This window comes from Sceloporus undulatus, chromosome 3 (genome assembly GCF_019175285.1).
Source record: "Sceloporus undulatus isolate JIND9_A2432 ecotype Alabama chromosome 3, SceUnd_v1.1, whole genome shotgun sequence".
NCBI classification, from domain to species: Eukaryota; Metazoa; Chordata; class Lepidosauria; order Squamata; family Phrynosomatidae; genus Sceloporus; species Sceloporus undulatus.
The window spans coordinates 102553756-102567406 of NC_056524.1; the positions used below are offsets into that span (position 1 = coordinate 102553756).

The window sequence follows — 13651 nt, forward strand, 5'->3', positions numbered from 1 at the left end:
ATGTCACAAGCCTGAATCTACAAGATTTAAGTAGGGAATTTCTCCGCCTCTCAGCTCATCCAGATGTCTCATCCATAGGGTCTTCACGAGTTGAGATCAACTTGAGGGCAGTTAACAAATAATCATCTCTCCATAAAATGAGAAAATAAGAGAGAGGAGGTGACCTGTCCAACTGTTAGCTGTCCAGCTGTTACCTGTTCACAAGCAACTTGAAAGCCTCTGCTCTTCTTTGTAATGGTTCTTTATCTTTAAACCAGACTTGAAAGGAAAAGCCCTTCAGACAGAGGTTTCTTCTGTGAAACAGGACACCGAGGTTGCCCAATCACGTAATTCATTTTAAAGATAAACTCTTGGTTGAATCTAGATTTAGACATACAGAGCACAGACCATTTGAAATCAATGAGAACTTTAGTTAATCATGTAAAGTCGATCTTACCTTTTAGGAGTCATAAGACTGATTGAGTGATATAGGTTGGCATAACCCACTATTTTTATCAGTATCTTTTTTTTATTAAACTACTTTAGGTAACTTCTGGTTATACTTAAGCTATCACTTAGGATACACAGGCCTATATTTTTTAAATTGTCTTCTAACTATAAATGAACATATAACAACTCATTATGTGTCCATCAGGAAGAACTAATATCCCCCCTTTCTTCAATATCTAAAATGAATTTATTTCTACCATGACCATGGTCTTTGTAAAGTGTCTCTGAAAATAGATGTGTAATTAGCCAGCTAAATTATTGTTATGAACATTTATTTGGGGAGGGGGAGCACCATATGTCACAAAACTCTCAGCCCATTTATCACCAGCTGCTTCCATTAATTCAGTATTGCTTGCCCTTGGCTCAATGAGATTCTGTATTTTTGCATTTTGATTTGAATAATATACAAAGAACTTTACTGTGTGAATGGCTGCAATGATAGTCAAATTTCACTTGGTTTTTTATTATTATAAATTTTGCCCTTTTCTCTTTGTCAGAAAGGAATTTAGTTTTCAAAACTATATATAAATTCATTCTGTGAAATTCATACATCTGTACGAAAGCTCTCACTTTTTATTTTTAAGATTAAAGGAGTATTATTACTTATTCTGGCTCTGTCCTAGAAATTTCGTTCCTTGCTTTCATTCTTGTTTCTGTTACTACTTTGGTGAAATCAGTCCTATCTAGTTGAACGATATAATTATCTCAAAGATTCTTGGCTACAGTTCAGCACACCATTTTATGAACAATTTCCATTGACCAAGTAAATGAACTTATTAACCACACACGTGCACTGGAGATGCTGAGCAACAGGATTTCATAGCACTCCAACATACATCATTATATTCCAAGATTATCAGATAGGCTTGGCGTTCAAGCCTAATGAAGGACATATGGTGTTCTCAGATTACAGGAAGCTGTTTTGGAATAAATGTTCAGCCTGCTAATGAGAAAAATGAAAGGGGGGAAGGGTTCTATGAAATTGCCTTTAAGGATGGTGTAAAAGGGAAAAAAGTAACAACCTTCTCCTCCTCTCTTTCCCATCCCACGGTGATTTTTAGTCTATCGTGGCTTTTGGTCAGTCCTCCTGCTTCTGGGAGTGGTCACTGTGATTGTCGCTAGCTTCTTCATCATTTGTGCTGCCCCCTTTGGAAGCCATGTGCTGTACAAAGCAGGCGGAGGCTTTTTCATTACGGCTGGTAAGTGTCCTGTTGAATTCTAGGTCAGTTGTCCCTTACCTGTATAAGCCCTTTTTAAAAACAAACAAACAAACAACTATAAAATTGTGCCCATCTAATGTTACTGAACTGAAAGCTGGAGCATGCCCCTGTATCTTTACTAGTTGTATCAAAGAAGGAATATTGCGAATATTTTGGGAATCATGGGAATTTTGTGACACCCAAGCAGTTAAGAAGCAATACATCTTGTATTTGTTTGTTTGTTTGCTTGCTTTTAAAAAGCTACATATTTTGGGGGGAATTTTGTGAGCTTGCCTTGCTTCAATAAATAAATTAACCCAAACAAACCCATAGCCCCAGGGAGTGTTTCCTGCACCAGCTTCATTGAAAGAAATAGATCCTAAAAAAAGAGCCCATAATGCATATGCTGTTTGTTTCAACTGGTCTTGAGCTAGAGGAATTCTAGATGGGTTTTACCCAGAGGTATTCATTTTTTTTGTTTTGGTTAAGGCAACATGCATCATAATTAGACATACAGCTGGCCCCTGTATCCATGAATTCTGTATCCATGGATTCAACCAGCCACAGCTTGACAATATTTAACCCCCCCCCCCAAAAAAAAAGCAAATCTTGATTTTGCCATGGGACTTGTCATCCACAAATTTTTGATATCCCCAGGGTCCCTGGAACCAAACCCCAGTGGATACAAAGGGCCAACTATACTTAAAAAATAAACATACTAAACAATTAAAGAATGATATAGTTGTCATCATCACTGTCACCATATGCTAAAAATATCCTATGATTATACTTTATCATACACTGTTGTTTCTTATGAGCACTGATGCTACATAAAACTGTTTTTGTTGTTGTTTGCCTTTACTTGACTCTGGCTTATAGGCCTGTTACAGACTGCCAAAATAAAGCTGCTTCGGGTCTCTTTGGAGGTATGCTGTTTAAATGATGCATGCATCCTAAAAATCCGGAAGCTGCACCAAAGCTGCCCTCCAGTGCTTAGGAATGGAGTGTGGCTTTGGCGCGACCTCCGGACTCTTAGGATCCATGCATCATTTAAATAGCATACCTCCAAAGAGACTCGAAGCAGCTTTATTTTGGCAGTCTGTAACAGGCCATAGTGACACAGTAGAGGTTTTTCCTGGTAAAATTTATTCACAGGAGAATCACCATTGCTTTCCTCTTAGGCTGAGAGAGTATGACCTACCCAAGGTCACCCAATGAGAATCCATGGTTGAGCAGGGTCAACCCTGATCTCCTAGCATCCTAGCCCAACATTCACACCAATAGACCATGCTGGTTCTCTGTAGTGCTACTATTAGTAGTAATAATGAAAGTACAGTTGAGCCTCTGGATCCATGAATCCTGCATCCATGGATTCCACCACCTGTGGCTTGAAGATTTTCTACCCTCCCCTTCTCCCCCCCCCCCCCCCCCCACCACCCCCCCAAAAAGCAAACTTTGATTTTGCCATTTTTTATAAGGGACAATTTACTACCCCATTTTATATAATGGGACTTGAGCATCCACAGATTTTGGTAGCCCTGAAGGGGCCTGGAACCAACCCCCCGTGGATACCTAGAGCCCACTGTATTACCTCATTAATAGATATAAGAAATAATGGTGTGGTCTTAGTATTAATATCCCCAGTCTACCTTCCTATATTGTATAAGAAATTTGTAGAATTTGCATCTGGTGGTTAAGACAGACAGACAGACCGATGAAAAATATATAAAGGGAGGCAATTCAACAATTTGTAGCACCTCACTTACATTGTCCTATTAGTTATTTGTGTCTCATCTTTGACTGCCATCATTTTCCATTACATAGGAAGTTGAATTTAGCTCTTGTGTATTTGTATTGAAATTTGTCCTTGAGCATGAAACCTCATTGTTTTTGTCTTATGGACATCAGCTTCATTTTCTTCAGTCAATAAAATAGTGACTATATTGGACTTCTTGATATTATGGTCATACATCACTTTGCAGAGTATGCATGAACACCTGTGTGTTAGAGAAAATTTTGACTGTAATATGGCTTTACTTCTCCAGAAACATGTAGCAGATGATATTTATGGCCACCATTTTGTGTTTATATATTCCAAAAACTGACCCATAATGTATCCAGAGTAGGGGCAGTAGCAGCTCATCTCTGAAGCAGTTCAGTACTGTTGAGAGTTTACTGATTATCAGTTTCTGTTGCTATTCAGTCCTTCTCAAGCAGACAGTGTTTAGAGTTATAGTCTCATCGTAATTTCTATATCTAGTACACATTTTGTTTGGGAGGATCTTATGGAAAGTCCCTGTGCCAGCATCCAAATGATCCTTGCTTTCAGTGCAACATTGCCAGACTATAGACATTCCTCTTGTGTATGAGTCCATACCAAGATGAAGTAATTCTTCACCACCTACACTGCAGTGACACTATGAGCATTCAGAGAAATTGCTTTTTGGAAATGAAAACGTTAATCATTCATTTTAACCCTCATGCATCACAATGGGACATTTTAGTACTCCAAATACTCTTCTATCCTGCAGAATGTACACAAAGCAAAAATGTTGGCAACTATATGGCATTGTTACCTAGATAAAAGGTAATAAAAAACTTGCCACCTACAGTTTTCTCCCCTCCTACAAACAAATAAAAATATGGTGCAAAAAATGTCCCAACACATTTGTTGATTCCCTTCTCCGAATTGGGACACTTTATTGTCCTAGACAATACATCAGCATTTCTGGTGTAGAAAATAATATATCAATGCAGAAATATTAATTCCTGTGTAGAAAATTATTTTTTTCCGTGTAGAAAATGCTATTTTCTATGCAAATCAATTCTACATAGAACAAATCTCAATTTCACCTTTTTTTGTGCAGAAAACATTTTCTACACAGGAATTAATATTTCTGTGTTGAAATATTATGTTCCATGCAGAAAGTGCTTTTTTCTCTACAAAACAACAGCATGAAAAATTTGTGCAGAATTAAGTCCCTACCTTGGAAGTTTCTTGTCAGTCCTGGAGTCTCTTTATCAGGATTTTTTTTACAGTCAAAAACATTTTTACAACCACTTTTCAACCATTTTCAAATTTTCTTTCCATCCCTAGCAGGCACAAAAGGACAGACCAGTTGATCCCCAATGCATAAAGGACTCCAGTGCATAATGGATTTTACTAGTTCACGCAACAAAAGCAACCACTACCACATTTCCCCAGTTTTGTGCATTTTAGCAAAATGCACTAAATCCAGCTTTCAAAATGTGTAAAATTTTTCAGACAATAAAAATAAATTTCAGCCTTTTCTGAAAATGTGAGGGTTTTTTTCCCTTCCTATTTATCTTGCTTATTGCATGAGGAAAAGTAGAGATTGGTGTTGGCAACCGCAGAATTTGACTTCAGCTGTGGCACTTTTTCAATGACCATGTGAAATGCCTTCTGCCTTACATTTCTGTTCTTTGCTTGGTGCTCAACCACTTGCGGAATGCTTTGGTTCTTATTAGTCACTATCATTACAGAGACAGCTGTGTGACTAGATTCCTCTTTTGTGCCTCAGCTCATGCTAAATTATGCCCTTAGATTTCTTGCCAGCCTTTAGTGAAGTAAACTCCCAGTAAAATGTTTCTACAGTGGAACTTGTTTTGCTATTGTTTTATGTACAAGCCCCTTTTCCAAATCAATGCATATTACCCTGCCAACAACACTCACAGTGAGAGCAAAGTCTGTAAGGTAAACATGTGAACAAAGCGACTTTTCACAAATTGACATAGTTCTAAATTTACTATAGGCATCTGCCCGAGGCTCCTATCACTCTGCTTGGCACCTGTTGACTTCATGTCTGTATCAGACATGGTAGCTTTGTGTCATAAAGAGCCATTCACTGTTGACAAGCCAAAGACTCTGTTATAGGGGAAGAACAAGCAAGGCCAGAAAACTGCTCTTGAATTCAGAGACATTCTTAGAGGTTCTGTATTCTTTGTCTTTCCCCCTCCCCTTTTTGTAATAAGTAGAAGTGTATGAGTGAAACAGACTGAAAAGAGTAAATGTTAATGGTGGCAGTGACTGACCTCGGAGAAGCCTGTGCCTTATCTCATTGCACAGTGCTGTGTATCAAACATGGGTCTACTTTAAAAATAAAATAGGAAAATAGGAAAGGCATTGGAAGCCTCTTTCTGTGTGAGAGAACGAGTGTTTATTTATTCTAATCTCTTTCAGACACATATTTCATGTTTTTGAAATAATTTCCTCCAGTTGTTGATTATTCATTGCAACTTTGAGAAAATTCTGTTTTTACTAAACAGCCAATGTTCATGCCCCAAGCAAAGGTCTAACTAGCTGAAAATGAAAAAAAAAATATGGAGCAGTTTTAAATGGGTCTAAAAATGTAACCTTTTTGAAGTTAATAGCAGTGATGAGGTTCATCCAAGCCACTGGGCTTGAAAACAGCAGTTCTGGCCTTTCTTGACAATTGTCAGCATATGAGTCTAAGAACAGTTTTCCCCAAAATATATACATTCCATTTGGAATGTTTGTTTGTTTTATACTCTGCCTTCTTACCAAAGAAGACATTGAAAGGTGATCATATAGGATGGAAAGAAATACAACTAAAACATGAAAACAGAATAAAAATTTGATTAAAGTCACATTAATAAACCTCAGGATTCTGAATAAAGAATACTGAGGTTTATATGTGTGACTTAAACTGAGTTTCTTTGACCATTACTCAGTCAAAGCTTACCCAGCTGATATGGCAAAGGCAGATGAACAGAAGGAAGAAAGGCAGCCTAGCCTTCCTTGGGAGGTAATAGCCACCATCTTCTGTGTCATCCCAACTGGTCTTTGAAGTTGGCAAGGCCAGGAGGAAGGCTTCCCCTGAAGTTCGTAAGACCAGGGCAAACTTGTATATAGTCTTTCAAACGGTGTTGTCTCAAATTGTACAATATATAAGCATTTTGTAAGCAAATAATAATAGCGAGTTTTATTTGGATTTCCATCTTATGGACCAAAACGTCTTGAGGATAAAGGAGAGCTAGGCTGGGGCAATTCATTTATCTGCCACCCTAGAACCACGTAGGACACCGAAATCTGAGTTAGGTATTTTTCTGGGTTCCAATAATTTAAAAAATGGCTGAAAATGGGGAAAAATAACAACCTATAAAGAATTTTAAAAATGATTTCACTCCTAGTATTGCAATACAAAAACAGACCTCTTACTCACTGGAGGGCCCTGTTTGCACTCTGTGAAGTTGGCCTAGGGGGCAAAAAAGCACTTTGCTCTGCTTGTGGTTCATCATCCAAGGAGCTCACACAGCTGGTGTGGTGACTCATGTCACATATTCTCCTGGAGCATCTTCACACTACTCTATTACAGTGCTATGATTCCATGTTAAATGCCACATTTCCATCCCAAGGAAGCTTAGACAGAAGCCATGCCACCATTGAGGAAAATGGCACTTTACCCTCCACCACCCCAGATGCCAGCCTCACCTCTCTCATCCTGGCAGGTGGCAGGGGGAGGGTGCCTCTTCTTCATCCTTTTTCCTGCCTTTTCCCACTCTCCTTCTGTTGCCGCTACCACGGCTCTTTCTCCTCCCTTTCGTTCTCCTTCCTTCCTCCTCCTTCTCCTCCTCTTCTTCTTCGCCCTTCCTCCTCCTTTTCCTCCTTCCTTCTCCTCTTCTCTGCCTCCTCCACCATTCTCCTCTTCCTCCTACCCCTTCTGTCACCCTGCTACTGTTTGTCCTCCTATTCCTTCTTCTTCTTCTTCCTCCTCTTCTCCACTCTTTCTCATCCTCCTCCTTCCCCCATGGGCTTGCCATCCGCAGATGCTCAAATCCGTGGATGGCAAGTCCGCAGATATGGAGGGTGGACTGTATATAGAATTTTTAGTGCCTCAGCACTGAACTATAAGCTCTGGATTGTGTAGACTGCAGCCATGGCAGTCAAAGGGATTTCTAAAGGAATCATGTTAAGGTTAAAGGTACTATAGTGCTGTAACTGTGTGGTGTGGAAGGGTCCCTAGTTGGCCAACTAGAAGGCAAGCCAGTTGGGTTGGGGGTGGGCCACAAGCAGAATGCAAAGTTTCCTCTCTGTTCCACTGAGGAAGATAAAACTGCCTCTCTACCTCACTGAAGGCCATAATAAGAATGATTAATGCCATCATTAGATGACATTCCCTCTAATTTTTCACAGATGTAAACCAGGACATGTGTGACCATTCAACATCATTCATACATTCCGCCTCGCACTCTCAGAACGTCTGGGCAGCAGCTACTGAAGGTGCCTGGGGCTAGGTTGGCCTCCACCACTCGGAGGTCGTTCTCCATAGCTGCCCCAGCCCTTTGGAATGCGCTGCCCACAGAGCTCCGCTCGTCCACCACCCTGGCCCAATTTAGGAATGACCTCAAAACCTTCCTATTCCAACAGGCATTCCCCGAGTAAATATCCTGTGGGCCTCCCTCCTCTCTTTCGTGGCCAAGAGGTTGGGCTTTGGGGCTTTACTGTTTGGTTGTTTTAAATATGTTTTTATTGGAATTGTTTGTATTTTAATTATGTTGTGAGCCGCCCTGATCGGAGGAAGGGCGGCATATAAATAAAATTTTTATTTATTTATTATTTATTAGAGTGTGGTCAAGATGACAAAAGTTATGAATGAAACAGAACACATAAGCTTGTTTTTACCTGAATCTGTTGGGAAGAGCAAGATTCTGTCCCATGCCCATTGAGTTAATGGAGTGCAAACTACTTTTGCACTTTGAACTCAATTTGCAGCAATTGAAGTAAGCAGAGGACAAAAGGGAAAAGTAGGAATAGGAGAGAGACACGTTAAAAGCAGCTGGAAAAGTGGGGCAACAGAGGATTAATCAGGACTGTCCCTGCCAAATCAGGACAGTTGGAGGGTATGAGATGATGATGATGATGATGATGACGATGATGATGTCTTTATATAGGTGCTTTCTGCACTGCCATTTGGGACGTCCGGAGGACGTCCCATTTTAAAAAAGGGGCGTCTCTTTTAGACGCCCCATGGCCTAGTACGGACTCCGTCCGTACAAGATGGCGCCGGCCCTTCTACATGGCCGGCGCCATCTTTGCGTATCGGACGCTTAGCGTCCGTACGCGTCGCGCCGCTGCTGACGTAGCGAGCGTGCCCCTGGCGCCTCGCTACGTCGCAAACGCGACGAAAAAAGAAGCTCCATTTTGGAGCTTCTTTTTTCGGTCCGCGCGGGAGTCGGGCCGTCTGAAGGCTCCGGCTCCCCTGCGGATGTACTGGCGGCGGCAGCAGACCGCCGCAAAGCGGCGGTCTGTACCCCACCATAGTGTGTCAGAGAGCATTTCCTCAGTGATCCTTACAATATCCCTGTGAGCAAGGCCAATATTATGATCAGAGCATGAAAAAGTTTCTTTTTTTGACTACAACTCCCAGAATCATTCAGTGACTGCAAGAATTAGCCCAACATATATCGACTTCTTCAACCCTTTAAATAATGAAGAAATTTGGCTGAATCTGCCTCATGTTTGTGCTTTTTTGTTCTGGTCCCTACATCCTCTCAGTTCTTATGGCTATTAAGGATACATTGAAATTAAACTAGTTATGTGAGGTAGTCTGATAGACATTTGTTCTTCCACAGGCTCTTCCAGGTATTTCCAGAACTTGGGGGAGGGAATCATTTTTGAATAGCAGTTCCCCAAATCTCACAGCCAGTACGGTCACAGTTGTTTCTGAGATGAGGCCTGACAAAACCATCTAACAGTACTAAAACCTGTTATTTCTTTCTTTCTAGGCATTTTATTCACACTGGTGGTTGTGCTGTATGTCATCTGGGTCCAGGCAATGGCTGATCTCGAAAACTATGTGATCATGAAAAAAATAGACTGTCCAGATTTTTCTCTCTATGCACGTTATGGATGGTCTTTCATGTTGGCTCCAGTTGGAATATTTTTTACTATATTTTCAGGAATGCTGTTTCTATTGGTGGGGCGTACAATTTATCTGCATTCTGATTAGTTCAGTTTTTGAAATATTGGAATCATAGAGAGGGTTTGCTGAGAAGCTATTTTTATACATTATTATTATGATTATTTTTCCTCCTACAGTCAAATGTTTGATAGTGCTATTTTAGATCTGCGTAAGCAACTAGCACAGTTCTGCATACATTTACTCAAAAGTAAGTTCCTACTGAATTCATTGGCACTTGGTTCCAGGTAAGTCTAGCTCTAAGCAAGTTTGACCATGTGTCTTCTTTTATTAGGCAAGTGATGTATAAAATGGATATGACAGAGGTGCTTGTGTTGGAACAAACAAATGTTCCTTAGTGCAGTTCAGCTCCCTGTTTGTTCTTGTTTCAATACTCTTCATTAGGTGTAATCTGAGCAAACATTTTGGTTCTTAAAATAACATCCAATTGTCTGTGGAATGCTTTAGCCAACATTAATGTACAAAAGATAATGTCAGTGGAATACTGCTTTGATGCGGCTGTGTGTAGCTTAACTTGGGGGTGCCTCTCCAGATATGGAGGGCAAATACCAGCAGCCCTAGCCAGCATAGGCAATGGTGAGGAATGCTGGGAGTTGCAGTCCAGCAACATGTAGAAGGCTATATGATTCCCATATCTAGCCTAGTCCCAACTAGAACAGAGCCAATGAATCAGTGGTAGTTAAGTCAACACTTATGTAAGGTCCATTGATTTAATTGGTCTACTCTATTGGGAATTGTCAGCCAGACATCCAAGGTGCAACTCCTCAGATTTGTTGAACAGCTGTGCTGGATAGGGTAGATGATGTTTTCAGTCCAACAGTATCTGGAGGACCACACAATTTCCTCCCCAAACAATAAGATTCAGGCCGACATGTGTCACAGTTTATGTGCTTCCATCTGGTCCAAATCATTTTTTAAAGTGCAGGAGAGCTGGAATGTTTATGGATTCAGTTCTCTGTAAAATCAGATTTTATCAGGATTTTTATTTTTTATTTTTTTGAAAAAGGCTTGATTTTTCTGTCTTTGGTGTTCCTGATTGTAGAAGATGTGATTGTTTTTATTGTTTTTCTTTCCCTTACAGTTATGATTCATTTGGCCAAATTACAGCATCCCCACTCCATACCCGGGTGCTCCACTTTACATGGAAGCCGCACTGCAACCTATTGAATGGGGCTTGAGCTTATGTGGTATTTGCCTTACGCGGGGGGTGGGGGGGTGCAGAACGGATCCCCGCATAAGGCAAGGCTCCACTGTATTCGGCTTACAGTTCATCAGCCACTTTTTTTTAACCATCAACCTGATTCTTTTTGCACCATACACAGAGTGGAGAAAGAAATAATGGGAACTATGTGATAGAAAGATGTGTAGAAACTTTATAGGTCAATTGGGGGAGTGTTTGAAACCTCACACAATAAGCCGAGTCCCACTCCAACACATAGCTGGTTAGAAATTAGAAAAAGCAATAACAACAGCATTTTCACAAAGCAGGATACCACTGTTAATTACAGCTTATTATTTTTTATAAATATTATTCATATACCATCTTATCCCCAGAAGTGAGATTCAGTCTGTACGTTCTTCATGAGGGTGGTAATTATACACTCCATGGGCCACATGCAACCCTGGGAAGTAGGTCCAGTGCAATCCTTGGGACCTCCAAGGCCTTGGTATCCACTCAAGGAAATTTACTGCTAGACTCCCTTGCCACATTTTTCAGTGGCAAACTCCTTTAATAGCATCCAGACAAGTTAAATATGATCCTTTGAGGGAGTTTTCTTTACCAAGAAAGAGCAAAAATCCCTTTCCCCTGAATAGTCCAAAAAGCTGACCAGGAGTGATGCAGCATCACTTCTGGTTCTCGAAATGGCAGCATCAACAGTGTGGCTGTTGCCCTTCAGAGATGCCCAAAATTGACTGGTGCAGTTCTCTGAGCTCATGTGTGCTAGGGTTCGAATCCCTCCTGGGCATGGAAACCCTCTGGGTGACCTTGGACATACACTGCTCCCTCGGGTTACGAAATTAATTCGTTCCGCGGCCGCTTTCGTAACCCGAAAAGCCTTCGTAAGCCGAATTGCCATAGGCGCTAATGGGGAAAAGCCGCGTTTCGTGCGAAAAAGCGCCGAAAAGCACCAAAAATTTTTTTCGTAACCCGAAAAACATTCGTAACCCGGAACAATTATTTTCAATGGGGATTTTTCGTATCCCGGAAATTTCGTAACCTGGGTATTTCGTATCCCGAGGTACCACTGTATTACATTTTCTTAGCCTCATAAAGAAGGAAGGGCAAGCCCTCTCTGAATCAGTCTGGCCAAGAAAATCCCATGATTTTTAAGCAAGGTCACAAGAGGTTGGAAATAACTTGAAGGCACATAGTAATAACAACAATCACCTGTTTACCTGTTGAAGCTGTCCAAAGAAAAACTTCCCAGGAGTTTACCAGGAAATGTATTCCACAGCCTACTTCTTACATCAAGGGCATACAACATGTGGTCCTCTAAGGATGTTATTTGGACCATAGCTCACATCAGTTCTAGTCAATAAAGCCAACAGTGATAGATGCTGTGAACTACAATCCAACAATATCTGCAGCCCTTTCACACTCCGCAATTATAGCAGTATATTCTAATTTAACTGTCATGGCAACATTGTATGAAATCCTACATTTCTAGTTTGGTAAGGTACTCTCTGGCTGGGAATTCTAAGGGCCTCCCATCTACCAGTCCAGGGTTCCATAGCATGGTGCTATGGCAGTGGAAATGGAATCACGGTACTAAAATTGTAGATTGTGACAGGAGCACTACACTTGCCCCCACTGTAGTCTTAACAGCATGGAAGCATGTCATAATAATCAGCCTACATCAGACTGACTCCCCTGAATTGATTGGGAAATCTGTGCATGGGAATCCTATGCTTTGTTCACATTGGTGGTTGTCCTGTGTGTCATCTAGGTCCAGATGGCTACTGATCTTTAAAACAATGTGATTAGAAAGAAAATAAAATGTCCAGAATTCTCTCTCTGTTTATTAGTGCATAATACAGAGCTCTAATCAGGAATGGCTATTTATTTCATGATCAATGAACCAGAAGAAAGTGATTATCAACTAAAAGTATGCCAAAGCTACATCCTGAAAATATGGGCAGATTGCATCGATAGAATTCTTATCTCAGCATTTGCCAGGAATATATAATTGGATTTCTTAAAATATAACTATGTGTGTGTGTGTGTGTTTGACATATGTTTTCTATGAAAAATGGCTGTATACGTTCTCTTTTTTTAAAAATAAAAAGTTAATTAAGAAAATATTTGTATGAAGAAAGGTTTCTCTCCCTCCTGTCCCTTTCCAAACAGTGCAGTAGAATTTCATTATTTTAGCACAGTGATGGTATCTGCTACTTGCTTGGATAACTATTTTATTCCAGAGCTAGTGTTACCTTTCCCACTTTTTCTCCTGCATGGACTTTATGCTACTTAGTGTTTCTAGGCTGTCCTCCTCTCAGCTCTGACTTCTATGCAGGTATTGCCTTACTTAACTCCAGGCCATTGTAACAGAAATTTCAGGAAACTTAGATTTCTAGGATTGGCAGAGCAATAGAATGGACAAGAGGACCTAGTAACTGAAAATCCATAAGTTTATTTCCAGTTGTCGACAAAGGAAAACATTGAACTCAGTGGAATTCAAGTTCCAAAAAGCTGAGGCCCCGAACAAGACAAAATGGCTCTTTTTATATTATTCAAGACAAAGAAGCTTCTTCAATACATCTGATTGGCTAATTACAATTTAAACATATAGAATTCTTACAATCAGAACAGAAATACATGCATACATTAAAACTGCATCATCACTATTTACCCCCTCCTGTAGGAATTCAGTGGAATTCATCCTAACCTTGCTTCTGAATGTCAACTATGGCGGGGTACAGACCGCCGCTTTGCGGCGGTCTGCCGCCGCCGCCAGTAGGTCCGCAGGGGAGCCGGAGCCTTCACACGGCCCGACTCCCGCG

General features: G+C 40.6%; 1 protein-coding gene across 1 annotated transcript in view; it reads left to right on the forward strand.

Moving 5' to 3' along the window:
• Positions 1 to 11704, forward strand: part of TMEM182 (transmembrane protein 182) — a 28242-nt gene extending 16538 nt beyond the window's left edge. The window contains exons 4-5 of the mRNA XM_042456270.1: positions 1551 to 1688; positions 9456 to 11704. Coding sequence (XP_042312204.1) covers positions 1551 to 1688; positions 9456 to 9679 — 362 coding nt within the window. The 3' untranslated portion in view covers positions 9680 to 11704. The remainder of the gene's footprint in view (positions 1 to 1550; positions 1689 to 9455) is intronic.
• Positions 11705 to 13651: the final 1947 nt, after the last annotated feature.